The sequence below is a fragment of the Carya illinoinensis genome, chromosome 3, assembly GCF_018687715.1.
Source record: "Carya illinoinensis cultivar Pawnee chromosome 3, C.illinoinensisPawnee_v1, whole genome shotgun sequence".
NCBI classification, from domain to species: Eukaryota; Viridiplantae; Streptophyta; class Magnoliopsida; order Fagales; family Juglandaceae; genus Carya; species Carya illinoinensis.
In genome coordinates, this window is record NC_056754.1 from 7,486,069 (window position 1) to 7,503,049 (window position 16,981).

The 16,981-nt window shown below is 37.8% G+C and overlaps 1 protein-coding gene and 1 pseudogene across 4 annotated transcripts in view; one reads left to right on the top strand and one right to left on the bottom strand.

Annotated features, from left to right (window-relative positions):
* The window catches only part of LOC122302977 (transportin MOS14), a 41,189-nt gene extending 31,033 nt beyond the window's left edge, over nucleotides 1–10,156 (top strand). For all 4 annotated transcript variants that reach the window (XM_043114476.1, XM_043114477.1, XM_043114479.1 and 1 more), the window contains 5 exons: nucleotides 6,274–6,461; nucleotides 6,594–6,705; nucleotides 7,626–7,783; nucleotides 8,468–8,584; nucleotides 9,536–10,156. In XM_043114476.1, coding sequence (XP_042970410.1) covers nucleotides 6,274–6,461; nucleotides 6,594–6,705; nucleotides 7,626–7,783; nucleotides 8,468–8,584; nucleotides 9,536–9,760 — 800 coding nt within the window. In that variant the 3' untranslated portion in view covers nucleotides 9,761–10,156. The remainder of the gene's footprint in view (nucleotides 1–6,273; nucleotides 6,462–6,593; nucleotides 6,706–7,625; nucleotides 7,784–8,467; nucleotides 8,585–9,535) is intronic.
* Nucleotides 10,157–10,973: 817 nt separating this feature from the next.
* Nucleotides 10,974–16,185, bottom strand: LOC122302928 (annotated as a pseudogene).
* Nucleotides 16,186–16,981: the final 796 nt, after the last annotated feature.

Below are 16,981 nucleotides of genomic sequence, written 5' to 3' on the forward strand. Positions count from 1 at the left end.
TCTAATATGATTTGAAACCCCCCACAAACAAAATCATTTTCTAATGAACTTCTAGAAACTTACCCCATACGCACCACTAGTATCTTTAGAACACCAACCTCCCCACAAACTACCATGTTTTACATCAATAACATTTTTCCAAAAGGCATTACTTTCCAAGTGGCATCTCCAAAGCCATTTCCCAAGTAATGCTCTATTAAACAATCTTAAATTTTTTTATCCCCAACCCACCACAATCAATCGGTTGACAAACCTTCTTCCAACGAACCAAATGGACCTTTATTTCATCCCCTTTATCACCCCATAAAAAAATTCCGAAATAAACTATCAATTCTTCTTTCAACCCTTGCCGGCAATGGAAAAAGAGATAAGAAATAAGTGGGAAGGTTAGACAAAGTACTTTTTATTAGAGTTAATCTTCCCCCCTCAAACAAGTAGATCATTTTCCAACCAGCTAACCTCCTTTCCATTTTCTCGATCAACCCCTCCCAAATATTAACAGATTTAAAAGAAGCCTCCAAAGGAAGCCCAAGGTACCTCATAGGAAGTGAAGAAATTCTGCACCCCAGATTATTTGCCAAGTCTGAATATTCTGAACAGAACCCATAGAAACGACTTCAGATTTCGATAAATTAACTCTTAACCGGTAAACAGCTTCAAAACACAGCAAAAGTGCTCTCAAAACACGTAGATTGTCACAATCAGGCTCACTAACGATCAAAATATCATCAGCAAATATTAAGTGTGATACCTTTAAACTAATCCGAACCTCATTACCCACCACAAAACTGGACAGAAAATTGCCATCCACGGCCTTCTCAATCATTCTACTCAAGGCATCCATAATCATAACAAAAAGAAAGGGGGAGATGGGATCACCTTGCCTCAAACCATGTGAGCTACTAAAGAAGCCACCGGTTCTCCATTCACCAAAATAGAAAATTTCGAAGTTGACACACAATGCTTCATTCATGAACGCCATTTATCGCCAAATCCATATCTCCTCAGCAAATAATTACGGAAATCCCATAACACATGGTCATAAGCCTTTTCCATGTCCAATTTGATTAAAATACCAGTTTTCTCCGTTTTAATTCTACTTTCCAAGCATTCATTAGCAATTAAGATCCTGTGGTATCATATCTCCTTAGAACTCGCTGTCATCCTCGGGGTAGGTACAGATTAGGGCAATGGTGGAAGTTCTGCCCCACGGTGAGCCAACAAAGGCAGTTCTAGATGACACTCTTGCTGTTTTGGAGTGTGAGAGTGAGATGGAAATGGGGGGAGATAGAAGGGGAAGGATCTTTGATCCTGTTTGAGCCCTGTAGATACTCAACAAAGGGAGAGGAGTTTGCAGGAGAGGATCCTTCACCAATAAGTATGATTCCTCCTACCCTCTCCTCTGATTGGGTAATGAAAAAAGTGGAGGAACTTGAGAGTTTTATGGGGATTTCGTGCGAGGGCTATGAAGATCAATTTAAGGTATTGATAATAGCCATAGAGGCAAGCCAACATGGAGTAGGGTCAAAAAGAGATAGGGAGTTGAAGAGGCTGACTTGGTCTATTAATTATGATAGAAAGGAGGGGAGTGCTAGTTGTGGAAGAAATAAAGGGAGGGCTGGAATGATTAATAAATGAAGCCCAAAATCTTGATTTGGAATGTTAATGGGTTGAACGAGATCAATAAAGGCCTCCGAATAAGATCCTTATTAAGACAATGGAAGATAGACTTCATTTGTTTACAGGAAACAAAAGTGAAGCTTATCACTATAAGTACCATTCGAAGCATATGGAGCTGCCAATATGTAGGCTGGTCATACTTACCCTCGAAAGGGGCTTCAGGTGGAGTTTTGGTTATGTTGTGGGATAAAATGGTGGTGGAGAACATTGAGGAGTTTGTGGGAGAATACTTGGTGGGGTGTTCATTTAAAAATTCTGAAGATGGCTTTTTATGGGCCTTTGCTGGGGTGTATGGTCCTAACTTGGATTGTGAGTGGCGGTTGCTTTGGGATGAGCTTGTTGGCTTATATACTAGGTGGGAGGTCCCATGGTGTATTGGTGGAGATTTTAACGTGACAAGGTTTCTTAGGGAAAGATCAGGGGAGGGACAACAAAACCATGCTATGGTGGAATTCTTGGATCTCATATTTTATTTGGGACTTATGGACATTCCTTTAATGGGAGGTGAATATATTTGATCTAATAATCAAGCCTGGTTAAGACTGGACAGATTTCTCATATCCCTCTTGGGAGCTACAATTTCCAGATTCATGTAAGAAAAGACTTCCTAGGATATGCTCTAATCAGTTCCCTGTAATGCTAGATTGTGGAGGTATTCAAGGGGGTAGAAGGCCGTTCAAGTTTGAGAATATGTGGCTAAAAACTGATGGGTTTGTGGATTTGATTAGACAATGGTGGAACTCATATCAACTACAGGGCACTCCGAGCAATGTATCGGCTGGAAAATTGAGAGCTTTGAAGAAGGATTTGAAGACATGGAATGAACAGGTATTTGGTGATGTAACTTTACAGAAGAAGGGCTTACTCCAAGAGTTACAAAGCTTGAAGGGTGTAGGAGACGAGAACAACTGCAAAGGCCAAGTAGTTTTTGAATTAGAAAGGTTGATTCTAATGGAGGAGATCTCGTGGAAGCAAAAGTCAAGGGCATTGTGGCTTAGGGAGGGGGACAAATGTACAAAATTTTTTCATGGAGTTGTAAATTCACATAGGAGGTTTAATGCTATTGAGTCCATGAACATAGATGGAGGTGCATCTTCAGATCAAGTAGTGATAAAGGATCATGTGGCTAGACATTTTGAACATTTGCTGTCAGAACCTTGCATGGAGGCCTACTGTAGCTGGACTAGCTTTTGAGTCCATTGATCAAAGTAGTATGGCTTGGTTGGAGAGACCATTTGAAGAGGAAGAGGAAGAGGGACAAGAAGTAATCAGAAAAATGAATAAAGATAAAGCTTCAGGCCTGGATGGTTTTACTATGGCATTTTTTCAAACTTGTTGGGAGGTGGCGAGAGAGGATGTCATGCAGGTTTTCCAGGAATTCTTCGTTTTTGGTAAATTTGAGAAAAACTTAAATGCTACTTTTATTGCACTTGTCCCTAAAAAGGCTGGTGCAATAGTGGCCAAGATTTCAGGCCTATTAGACTTGTGAGCAGCGTGTATAAGATTCTCTCAAAAGTCCTTGCTAATAGGATGAGCATAGTCATGGTTAAGATCATCTCTAAGTCTCAAAACGCCTTTGTGAGAGGGAGACAAATATTGGATTTAGTCCTTATAGCCAACGAATGCTTGGGCAGCATGATCAAATCAGGAGTACCGGGTATTTTATGCAAACTGGACTTGGAGAAGGCTTATGATCATGTTAATTGGGATTTTTTGATCTATATGTTGAGCAGATGTGGTTTTGGGGAAAGATGGAGGAAGTGGATGAGGCATTGTATGTCAACGGCTCGCTTTTCGGTATTGTAAGTTTCTTTAATAGTTTGCGGGGATTACGACAATGTGATCCATTTTCACCCCTCTTATTTGTCCTTATAATGGAGGCTCTAAGTAGAATGGTGTTGGCTGCAGTAGAGAATGGATTTTTTTTTTCAGGATTTTCAGCGGGAGACATTCATCACAACTCCACCATTATTTCACACCTTTTGTTTGCAAATGACACATTGTTGTTTTGTGAGGCAATTGCAGGACACATTCAACTTTGAAGGCTATCTTACTTTGTTTTGAAGCGGTATCTAGGTTAAAGATTAATCTCGGTAAGACGGAGATGGTTGCGGTTGGTGATGTAAGCAATATTAGGGTGTGGGCTAACATATTGTGATGTGTGGTTTCTTCGCTGCCGTTGAAGTACCTTGGTCTTCCGTTGGGGGCTTCTTTTAAAGCTAAGTCAATTTGGAAGGAGGTGTTGGAGAAATTAGAGTGTAGGTTGGCCGGGTGGAAAAAGGTTGTATTTATCTAGAGGAGCGGTGGCGGAACCATCAATTTTCTTGAGAGGGGGCCAAATTTTCTAATGTGTGACACATTAAAATTCAAAATTCATAAAAACATATGTATAAAATTAGATCTCGATAATTTGCAATTGACATGTAGAAATAAAATTCTAAAAATACAACATCTTAATATATGTTTCAGATTTTTGACGATAATGTTTCATGAAATAATATTCATCCATTATTATTTTTATAATTAAATATTTAGAATTTATTTGATTTATATAAACTATCAAGTGATATTTGAAAATGTCATCTTTCATTTTAGTATGTAAGCTAGTTTATTAAGTTTCATGTAAACTCTAGATATTTTCGTGTCACATTAAGTATATAATTATACTATAATTAAATAAGTTTTTTCTTGCTCAAAGAAGTCTAGGACTCTAGAGAATAAAACCTCTCAACTATTTTTCATATAGATCGCTAACCTTAAATGATTTTGATTGTATTTTTACAAGCCTAATATTGTATAACAGTTTTTTGGGATCCATATTAATAAGTTTATTATTTTTCCTAAACTTAGTTTTGATTTAATTTTAGTGAGTCCACAATCTTGAAAATAAATAATATATAGAAATTATACAAAATTCCGATATTATAGGAAACAAATTGGAGAGATATTTATAAGTATATTGAAATTTTATAAAATTTTGTAGAGTATATGGAGATTATAAATTTTTTTGGGGGGCCATTTTCTATATTTATAAAATTATGATTAAAAATTAGGGTATATTTTGATTTTTCAAAATACTTTTTTGGGGGGGGGGGGGGGCATGAGATACATGTAGGTCCACCATTGCAAATGAGGGTGGATCACACTTATTAAGAGTATTTTATCCAACATTCCCACTTACTTCTTGTCTTTATTTCCCCTCCCCGCTAGCATTACTTCTAGAATAGAGAAACTTCAACGAGATTTTTTGTGGAGTGGACTAGGAGATGAGTTTAAATTTCACCTAGTGGGGTGGGATAAGGTGTGTACTCCTTTGAGAGATGGTGGCTTGGGGGTTTGTAATGTGAGGCCATTGAATATGGCTTTATTAGGAAAATGGTTGTGGCGTTATAATTATGAGACGGGAGCCTTATGGAAAGGGGTGATTGACACAAAGTATGGAAGTGCAAGGGGAGTTGGTGTTCTAATGAGGGTAGGGAATGGTGTGGGGTTATGGAAGTATATACAGAAAGGCTGGTGCTCTTTTGCTAGTAATACTCGGCTGTGTTTAAGGGATGGCAGAAGGATCAGCTTTTGGCATGATGTGTGGATGGGAGACATGACTTTGAAGGCTGCTTATCCCACTCTTTTCATAATTGCACAGGAAAAAGAAGCTAGGGTGGCTGACCTGCGGGTAATCACTCATGGCTCACAAGAGTGGAACATCAGCCTTACTCGGGATGCACATGATTGGGAAGTGACTGTTCTGGTGAAATTTTTCAACCTGTTTTATAACACTTCTCCTACTGCCACAAATGAAGATAAGATGGAATGAAGACCTTCTAGGAAGGGGAAATTTTCGGTATGCTCTTTCCATGACTCAATTACTATGCAACATAGGCACAATTTTCCTTGGAAGAACATGTGGAGGAGTAAAGCACCAACCAAAGCCGCTTTCTTTGTTTGGACAGTAGCCTTAGGGAAGACTCTGACCATTGATAATCTTAGAAGAAGTGGCCTTATAATTATGGAATGCTGCTGTATGTGCAGAAATAGTGGTGAAACGGCAGACCATCTACTCTTACATTGTGAGTTTGCTTGGGATATCTGGAATTACTTCTTCAGCAGAATGGGAATAGCATGGGTAATGCTAAGAAGGGTGGTAGAAATACTAGCAAGCTGGAGAGGGATCACCGGGACATCACAGGTTGCAGCCATATGGAAGATGGCTCCTTTATGTATTATTTAGTGTATTTGGAGTTAAAGAAACGTAGACTTTTTGAGGATCATGAACACTCCTTGGAAGAGTTTAGGAGTTTTTTTTGGAAGACTTTATTTATGTGGGCCATTACTTTAGATTTGAATGGTCTTAGCTTCCATTATTTCCTTGTAACTGTTTCTAATTCCTAAATAGGCATATTCACATGTATACTTCCAGTGTACTGGGCTATGCCTATCTTTATATCAATAAAATATCTTATAAAAAAAAATAATAATATACGAGCTTCATAATTTGCATAAATATTATTTGTTTATGTTGCCTGGTTTTGTTGGTTTCCATGGACAACGTGATTACTGATTTTCCTTTCTTTTTGGTATACCATTCATTTTCAGCTTCTGTTGTCATTGAAGAATTTGGTCACATAGAGGACTATGGTCCGTTATTTGTCACCACCTTTGAACGGTTTACGTATGCAGCATCAGTAATGGCTCTTAATTCTTCATACATATGCGATCAAGAACCTGATCTAGTGGAAGCCTACACAAATTTCGCATCCACGTTTGTTCGGGGATCTTCTAAGGTTATGTACACCATTCTTTTCATTCATTTCCTTCTTCAGGAAAAAATAAATCCTTCCACAGAAGCGTCGAAATTGAAAGGATTGTGTTTGCAATCACGTTGTTGAAAATTTTGGTTATTTGATGGATTTCAGGAAGTACTCGCTGCATCTGGTTCCCTTCTTGAAGTTTCCTTCCAAAAGGTGGCCATATGTTGCACAGCAATGCATCGTGGGGCAGCACTAGCAGCAATGTCATATTTGTCTTGTAAGCATAACAAACGGCTTTTAAAAACAATATAAGAACAGCTTTTTTTACACCTTTTTTTTTTTTTTTTCATTTACTATCACCCTTCTAGTTATCATATCTTGGAAAAACCAAAAGTGAAATTAATTTACATTTAATGTTTTCAAAGCCATATTTTCAATTTTCTTTCAAGCTAATTATATCTCAGTTCTCTTGGTTTTCTCTGCACTTCCTCACCTCAAGTACTAGCTCAACTTATATGAAACCCTAGTTGTATGTGATCCACATGCTTAAGTGTTGAAGCTGATGGATTAATATTTCAAAATTAAGAGATATCTTGTCTATCATTACTGAAAAATATCTTGTTCAATTTTTGGTAAGATTCACACTTAAGACCTAGCACGAGTTCACTCCAGACCAAGGCAAACTAACTACTTTTAGTTCATCCATAAAACTGCTCTGAGAACACATCCAAGTTTTGTTACAGGAGGGTGCTATACTTGCTTCTTGGTAAGATTTATCCAAAAGTAGAAACCTTTTTTTAATGGAAAGTAAAAGATAGGTGCTTTCTGTTGTGTATTTGTGTATGTTAAAATCCTAGCAGTTTAAAGCACAGAAGAAAGTTCACAACTGCAGACAACTGCCGGTTTTTTATATGTATATATATGTCTAAAACTTAAGCCCTCTACTAAACTTGGAAAACATATCATAGGTTGCTGCTATTTTTGCGATTCTCCTTGAATTTGGCGTTCCTTCTGTTATACAGTTGACCTTTTCAAGACATTAAACCATTTTCTATTATTTTTGCTTTTACCTAGAAGAAGTGTGGCCAAAAAGTTTCTTGAATAAGTTTGCATCTTTTGAATTTTATCCTTTTGGACTGGAGTTTATTCAACTTTTCTCAAGACATGGTGTTTCTGCTCTAATGTTGAGAATTTTAGGTTTCTTGGATGTGGGCTTGGCCTCTTTGTTGGAGTGCATGACTTGCATTCCTGAAGGATCGTTCAGTTCCATGGCAATTCAGGTCATATCTCATAGTGGCGAGGGACTTGTATCAAACGTGGTGTATGCTTTACTTGGTGTTTCAGCTATGTCTCGGGTAAATACAATGCTAATTCCTTTATATACATGTGGATGGAGTAAAAGTTATCAAAGGTGGGGGTTTGAAGGGGGGCATGGCTCTTCCAAAATTTGGAGAAACCCCCCTTTACCCTTAAAAAAAAGATCCAACCTCTTGTTTCACTTGCCGCTCACGGGTGTGCTGGGACGTGTGTATGAATTGGGTCTTAACATTCAGTTTACCACTTGCTACCTTTTATTTTCTTGGCACCACTTCTACTGTATACTTGAACGATAATGATTAGGAAGCAACTCGTGAGATGCCTTCTATTACTTATTTTAACTGCTAGTCTGCTACACACTGATAACAAAAAAAATACTTATTTTATTTTAGCTGCTACACAGCATTATCGCCAAATAATTTTTTTTATTTATTATTTATTTGAACCTCAATTTGGATGAACTTGAAATTGGAGAGCACTGGTTCTTATAACTGTTACACAAGTTGCTGCATTGGTGGGGTACCTTCATGTGATTTCAATTCAATGACATTGCTCTTAGGCATTTTAAGGAAACAGTTTGAACAATGTAGTGGCTCATCAGTATGTATTCCCTCAAACTCCCAAGATAATCAGCAAGACGCCCATTTGATTTATTGATCAATTATGGCTTTACAATTTTATGGAATTCGGTTTAGAAGTTATTTGCTGCTCCCTCTTTATAGGTTCACAAATGTGCGACAATCTTGCAACAATTGGCAGCAATGTGCAGTTTGAGTGAGAGAACAACCTGGAAGACTAACCTTTGTTGGGAATCTTTGCATGGATGGCTACACTCAGCGGTCTGTATCTCTCTTGCACTGTGTGTGTTGTGACCATAGATGCATATATGTGTGAGTGAATTTGTGTATCTGAACTAGAAAAGAGTGAACTTGGCCTACAAGAAAAAAATTAGTTGGGGTTGTGTTTTCTGCCAAATGGGATGTCTTTAAGTAACTTAGATCCAGCTAAATGGTGGCAGGTTCACTTTTGAACTCATGCCGCTGAACATTATCATCTAGAATCACTTTGGCTATCACTTTTAAACTGCTGCTCAAATCTTTAATGGTAATAAGATTTAGTCGTAAGATTTATTACCAGAAGGGATTATTTGGTTCTGTTCCTGCCATATAGGTCATGTTCACATCCAGGTTCACGTTCAGAATAGGCTATTTTGAACCCAACCTGAAGCTGGTCCTTTTTCAACTACGTTTTGTATACAAGTGTCAGGGGCTATGGCACCGTTCCTTCAGAGGAGGTCTTGTTACCCGTTAGTTTTTCCAAAGAAAAATGTAAGCAAGCAAACACAAACCATTTAGAGAATACTCAATTGGGCTGCCTGTGTGAGCTTGGCAGGAAATTAGTGGTCTTTGAAGAGTGTATAACAAACCAGCCTCCACAAATTGGCGGTTGAAATTTTATTATGTTCCATTGATTTGTTGCCTTTTGAGATTGGCGTTTTGTACGAGTGTATAATATTCAAGGAGATGCTTTTTGTAATAAAGGTTCGTATAGACCACATGATTATTGTTGGGAACTTACACGTGCACTGTTATGTAAACTGTCAACAAGTAGCCAAACGCACGGTGACTCCTTATTTCAAAATCTCGTAAGGAAGCAGAGACCTTCTAGGATTTTTAGCGTGTAATCAGCAGCTGCTTGCTTTGCTTTTATGATGAATCTCCTGCATTTTGATCTGGAATCTCTGTTTCTTCTCTTTAGTTTCAGATTATGTGACTGCTTGAGTTATACAGGTCCATGCACTTCCTGTTGAATATCTAAACCAGGGGGAAGCCGAATCCCTAGTGCCGGTTTGGCTAAAAGCTCTTGCTGGAGCGGCCTCAGACTATCTTGAGAGCAAGAGCTGTGATGGTGGAAAAAGTAATTATGGGCATATGCAAGGTAAAGGGGGAAGAGTTCTAAAGCGACTGGTCCGTGAATTTGCCGATAATCACCGGAATGTCCCAAATTTGACATGACTGTCGCAAGAAATTCTGTTAGGTTGTGTACAGCTGATACAGTTTGCAGCTTCAAGAGCCGCCGGGGCCTCCTTCCAGTAGGTTGACAGCACCTCTAACATTTGTTGTAAAAGGATGGCTTGCTTAAAAGGTTGGTCAATCTTGGGGCCCATTATTTGAGCAATGTCCCCACATATGTTTTGATTCTTCTTCCATAGTTTTGTACAGTATCATGTCCCCAATTTTGTTATATTCCTCAATCAATTTAGAATTTAGTCTTATTATTTATTAACCATTTTTTTTTTTTTTAATGCTCTGGGCTCCAGAATCTGTTGTTGTTGGATGCCTTGGCTCGTGTAACTCCAAAGTGATGCATTACAATCTCTAGGGGCTATTGGATTGGAGTATTTTTCTCTAGACTTGTAGGAAACTTCTTACCGAGAGTATGTGCACTCCCAGCATTAGGGGCGTAAAGTGGTCCATCATCCCTTCGGACCGGACCGGACCAAACATCTATAGGTATCGGATTGAACTGGTAGATGTAGGTCCGGTTCGATTAATTTTTTTTTTCTTCCTTTTTTTTTTCTCAAATAAATTAATTAAAAATTTTATTTAAATTAATAAATTAAGATTAAGTGAATTATTAATGTAGATTATGTAACTAACTCATTAAAAAATATTTTATTTTGGTCAATAATAATAAATTAGATGGAAATTATATTATTAACTTATATAATTGTTATATAAAAATAATATATTAAATTATTAAAAATATATATAAGAGTTCGATCCGGTCAATTTTTCGGTCTGGACCGATCGGCTTACACCCATATCCAGGATTAGTTGGGACATTGTTCTGAGACACCAAGTGCCAATAAAAAGAATAGTACTAGTAGTAGCAGTAGTAATAATATTAATGATAATAAAATAGTAACAATAATACCAACAATTTTAGGAGTTATATTAATTTGTTTAATAAATGAACTGAAAATTAAAAAAGGTGGAACTATTGTCTCTAATTAGGCTTGCAAACAAGGTTGTCATGGCTCATAAAATTTGCAAAAAGGTTCTTAAAAATACTTTAAAATCTGAGGTAGAGGGTTTTCTTGAGTGTAAATTCAGTTTAAAGCTGAGTCTGACCTCATCCAAGCATATCTCAACGGACGCAGATTCCCCAGTCTGCTAATTCGAATGGAGCTAAAGAGGTACACTAGCCACTAAATGATTGCCATGTTTAACCATAAACCAATACTGCATATTGTCTACAACTGCCACATTGCAACACTTCATACTATTCAATACAGATGTTCTAGAAAATAAATAAATAAATACGCAAAGCCGCCAGCTATAAATGGTTGACTTCTACTGTCCATAGCATTTCTACCTGATGGTTGCATCTGTCAAACTATAGTTACTGAGATGGCTCGAAAATGCATGCAAAATCCAAATTCATTCTCAACGATATTACCTCCTCTGTCCCTGTGCCGAACTAACCACTTTTTCTTCGAACCAGCATCTTCAGATTTGAGGCTTGGAAAATGATCTGACATTCATTTGCTTCACACTCAGTCTTTTGAAGGATCCATAACGAATCAAGGCAAAGAAATAGATTATAATTAAAAATTCATTCATTTTTCCTATATTTTACGAATTTCCTCGGTCACTGAATTGAGCAAAGTGTCAGAAAAGATCTATGCATGAAACAATGCCAGCCAGAGACTTGAAACTTCTGTAGCTGTGTTTCACTCACCTGAAAGTTGCAGAAGATGTTTCTGGCTCATCCCTTATGCTGAGTGCCGATAATGGTTTTGAGAGGTAGCACAAAGCATCAGTTTCATCATCACAAGTACTACTTGGGTCAACTGGCCATTTCATTGGAACAACCAAACTCCTGTAGAAGTGATGAAGGGTGGGATCTGATTCAGAACAAGTATTTGCTTGATTCGAGTTCTATGTTTAACTAACAAATTAATTAAAAGAAATTAGAATAAAAAAAATAGTTCATATTGTTAGAAGAAATTACAGATACATTCATACCCCTCAACAGATCTGTGTTTGCACTTTTGCATCTTGTCCACCGTGTAAGTTTCAAATAAGATGTCAAGATGCTTTGCAAGTTTTGTTACATCAGAAAGTGGCACAACATCCCAAACCTTCATAACCTGAATGTAGTTTTCATCCTCCTTGAGTCTACAGTCCAGACCAGATAGTTTTCGTCGCCCTTGACGTTGTAAATTTCCAATAGTTGAGAAGAAATCCCACCGAGGACAATGAGGTCTCTCTCCTCTTGAGGCTGAAGCCAACCACTTGCAAGCTTTGCCAACATAGATAACACATCCTGACGTATCTCTGCATCGTTTATTCTTTCTATAGATCTTCCAAAATCATTGTTGAAGGAAATCTGTATTTCAATTAAGGTAATAGTTAGCTGCAATAACTTTTGAGGAACTAGAAACCTCATCATATTGTGTTGAGATTTCAAGAACTATTAGAAAAGTCATAAATCCAGTGTATAATGTTAAGAGGCATTAGAACAGCTTAAGACATTTTATGTACCTTCCATCTAGCTTCTCTGAAGAGCAGAGAGTCGTTACTGAGTAAAACATCAGGCTGGTGCTCCACCAAGGCAGCTATAATAGCCTGAGACAAGCTCTTGTCCTCGTCTGCATTGTGGAAACACTCCCGTTCCTTGGCATCAAGGACCAGTTTCTTCCAGATAGAGTTACTGTTGAGTAAAGTAACCCCATTTCCCAGTATCCAAAGGCAATGCCTACAGAATGAAATCATTTCTTTTGGTTTGTTTACATACCCAAAAATTTTGAGTTGCAACAGAGTCTGGTATATACAAGTAGTACGTACCTCGCACGAGTCAGTGACACGTTTGATCTTTGTCGGTTGGAAAGAAAACCTATAGCTCCATTCCCATTACTTCTTACAGTAGAGATAATCACCACATCTCGCTCACCTCCTTGGAATCCATCGACAGAGCGAACATCGACAGAGAAGCCCTCATCAGAATATGTTGAGTATTTGTTGAGTTTCTCTTCAATCGCATGAACTTGAGCCTTATATGGTGATATGACTCCTATGCTAACCTCGTTCTTTGTGTGAACATATTCTGTGGAGGAAAAGAAAGGAAAAGATGAAGGAATTCATATACATTTGTCTATGAACTTTTCTACGAGCGATAAAATTCTTATTATTTTTTTGGGGGATACGAACCGATTAATAAGAACAAAAACATACGTTTAAAAAGATTGGAAACGATCTCGGAGACAACGGCAGCCTCAACCATATTCTTGGAGCTGAAACCGCCACCTAGCTCCTCCTTTCCTTGAGCTATACTTATAAAAGCGTAGGAGCCGTACATGTTGCCCCGAAGGAAGCGTTTTTCTTAGCAACTTTGTTGAACAGTTGGACCATCTGAAATCTGGTTGTCATAGAACTCCCTGTTTGGAAATAAGCTGATTGATGGATGCATCCTGTACTGGACATCAAGAAGGTGCCTATGCTGACCCAACAGGACCAGTCTTTCGAACAAACTCCTTCCAAACTCAGCCTTCTCGGATATCTGAAGTGTGCACGTTCAAACTATGCTAAGCAAAGTGCATGGTAGATGTTCATAGGTTGCAGAGATGAAGGAACTAAGGACCAAAAAGAAAGAAAGAAAGAAATAAAAACCTTGCTTTTAACCAGGGCAGGGAGTTGCCTCTCATCCCCTATGAGAATTGCATGGCGCATACCAGATAGTTGTAAAGGAATAGCTGATTCACATTCCTTAACTTGGGCAGCTTCATCGATGACTAAATATTCAAATGGTGCCATTCCTTCTGTGCATAATTTAGCAGAGCTTGATGCAGTACAGAACACAAGACACGCATTTTCCGAGCACATGTTTTTTATGCCATAATTTTCTGTTAAATTTGGAAGAGAAAATGTCAGAGAAAGAGATCTCAGTGAGCACAGGCACTGTTTGCTTTCGTAACAATTGAGAACTCGTGTTAACCCTTCATTGGCCACATCGACTCTGCCTAGCGAAACTTCAAGAGATTCCGGCAATTTCAGAGCTCTAACCATGCTCTTCACTACCTCAAACTGTATCATAGAAGTGGGCAAGTGAGTATACAAATCCACCATAAAAGACATCAGTGGCTCACAAATGGAACTAAATTTCTTCCTAAAGAACTCCTTAAATGTCATAGGAGCAGCAGCATCATCATCCTCATCTGTTTCCTCCTTTGTTTTTGCCATGTATATATTATACTCAAATTCAGGGTTGTTGAGCAAAGATATCATTGATTCTAAGCAAGATTTCCATCCAGTCAATGGAGCAAAGCACTTCCCAAGCACATAAGCACGATTGTCAAGAAACACGTCCAGTAGATCGTTGTGATCGTCAATCTTCATTCGCTTACGATTCCCAAGCAAAACTATATCCCCAAGCCCATAGGTGTCATTCTCCAGCGTCTCCCCAACCAAACTCCGAAGCCGTGTCGTCACTTCCACGACTGCAATGTTTGTTGGAGCACATGTCAATGTCCTGCACTTCATTTTAAGGAGGGCAAGAAGTAAAAAAGCAACGGTCTTTGTTTTCCCGGTCCCTGGAGGGCCCCATATCAGTTTGACAGTGTGCTGATGATTGCAGTCCCTCATATGAACAGTACTTAGAACGGCTGCTTTTTGAGAGTCATTTAGATTATAAGAACAGATTAGGTCCCCTATACAAGAAGGAATAGAACTGCGTTTTCCCATAGAAAAGCAAGTAGTGCAATTTTCATCCTGTAAGGAATAAACAATGGACAATCTTAAAAGAGAAGCTCATTAATTTTTCCAAAAGGGTCAAGATGCAAGATGTGTATGACATTGAAGAACAAAAAGATGTATATTTCTTACAGCTGAATTGGCTGCTTGTAGCACCTGCTTAATAATATTTGTGTTTCCTCTTTCCAGCTCCCGGTGCAGTGCTTTCCATATTCGAACATTTGTAACCATGTTCATAAGATAAACTGCAAAAAGTGTTTCTCTCTTGTTCTTTCGAAAGTCTAGTTCAGTAAAGATGATGGACTTCGATGCCAGTATCAAAATCTTATCAGAATTCTCATCTCTTGCTCCAAGAACATAAGCAATAAGATAGAATCGTCTGGGCCTGTTCAAATCATCAATGCGCTTTGGTCTAACATCTGTCAAGGCAATTAGGTCACCAACCTCAGGTTCATATTTTCCAACATCATTCCCAGTATTGGCAGCCCTCTTCAATGAAATCTCATAAAACAAGTCCTTGGGAGATTTGAATTCTTTTGCCATTTCAACAGAACCTATTTCACGAATAGGTGCTCGCGACAGTGCTGTCATGTTGGAAAACAAATCAGCATGCGTTTCCTCAAGTAATGGAGGAATGAATGACTTCATGTAATCAGCCACGGACGAGAATGTCTCTGGGATCTTTGTGACCTGTCAGGGAATGATATCACAGTTGTGAGTGAAAATGTTATGAATATTCATTGGACAGGATCTACAAATGCTTGTGCGCAACATGCAGAACATTGGAAGCAAGGTAACAACGCACATGTGAATACATAATTTAATTGATAAATAGCTAAAGCACTTAAATTCCTAGTTAATTTCTTGCCAAGCTTATGTCAAATCTCAAGAATGCAGGAGAAAAATCACAATAAGAAAACCATCTGCCGTGGCAAAACAGGGAAGCAGTACTTCAACTGAACAATAGATTCCAATGAATCAACTAATATTTGTAAAAGAGAAAAATGTTCCTCGTTGGAAAAATCATCTTTTCTGTGAGCATCATTCATTTCTAAGGTACCATGGTAAATCATGAAAAATTTGATGGACGACTGACAATTCTACGATGATGCTCAAGTGGTATAAAATATGAGTAATTTTATATATAATTATAAAGTGTGTAAATACCGTGTAATCGCTTTGTAAAAGAGTGAAGTCTATTATTAAAAAATTAATTTTTTTTCATGTGGATCTCATGTTTTATTCATTTTTAATAAATAGCTCTTATTTTGCACTAAATACAGGTAAAATGAAGAAAAATATTTTTAGCTGCTTTCCAACAGGTACTGCTGCTTAATTAAATCTAGAATGTACAGGAAATCATCCTATTCTCGATCTAATTTTAAAGAGCAAAGCTAAGCCTAGCTAGCTAGAACCCCCTTCTGATGCTTGTGAATGGGTTATACGATCACCTTTAGTCCTTAATTACCATCCTTTGCCATAACTTCGATTAATAATATCGCCACACTTAAAAATTATACGAACTCCATTAAGATGATAACTATTTATATTCACGAAAAACAAAAACTATATACCTTGTTTGTGTAAAGATCTTTATTGAGAACATCCCTGAGAGACCATGAGAACACCATGTCTATTAAGCTCTTGCCAGCAAGTTCTTCCTTCTTGGCATTCGTCCTCTCCATTTCTTAATTCTTGGTGACTTCTGTATCTATAGCCGGCAAAGCTGATAAAACACACTACTTCTCCTTAGCAGATGTTTATATTAATTATATGCATGCATGCCCATATATTAAAGACTTCTTTTTTATATAGGCGAAAGACAGAGACAGATCTCACCTCTGAAGGAAATAGGTAGGCTGAAAAAAGTTACACAGTCGACGTGTTCGTTTGATGCTCAACTGTCAAAAAACCAATGTATCCTTCATAAATATCATCAAAATTAGCAGGACGACGTTGACACTACTAAACGAATTAATACTAGACCATGACAGCGTATGTATGTGTGTGTGTATATAAATATATATATATATATATCACTGCATGCACCGTTTAACACCCTTTCCATCCGTACGACTGACATTCACAGCTGGTTATAACCTGGTTATTATAGACTGTTACCTTCCAAATAATCTATATTTCCTTTCTATTTATACATGTGACGATGAATATTAATGGAATCAAATGACGAAAAGAAAAAGAAAGGGAAAGGAATATACCAGTCATGAAAAGCCTCAGGATGTCACTAAAACTACAAAGATATATAAACTTGGTAATTTAAGTAAGAAGAAGATGGATGAACAAACAGGAGATTCTTAAACCTGGGTTTTGGCTTTCCAGAGTTTGGGGTTTAATTTGGCGGAACCTTTACTACTTTTACTTTGAGACTTGCACTTTATCTTGGAAATGGAAAGGACAGCCCGTACATGAAAGCATGCATTTGGGTGAGACCAACAGACGCCTGTTGAACTTCTCTCTCTC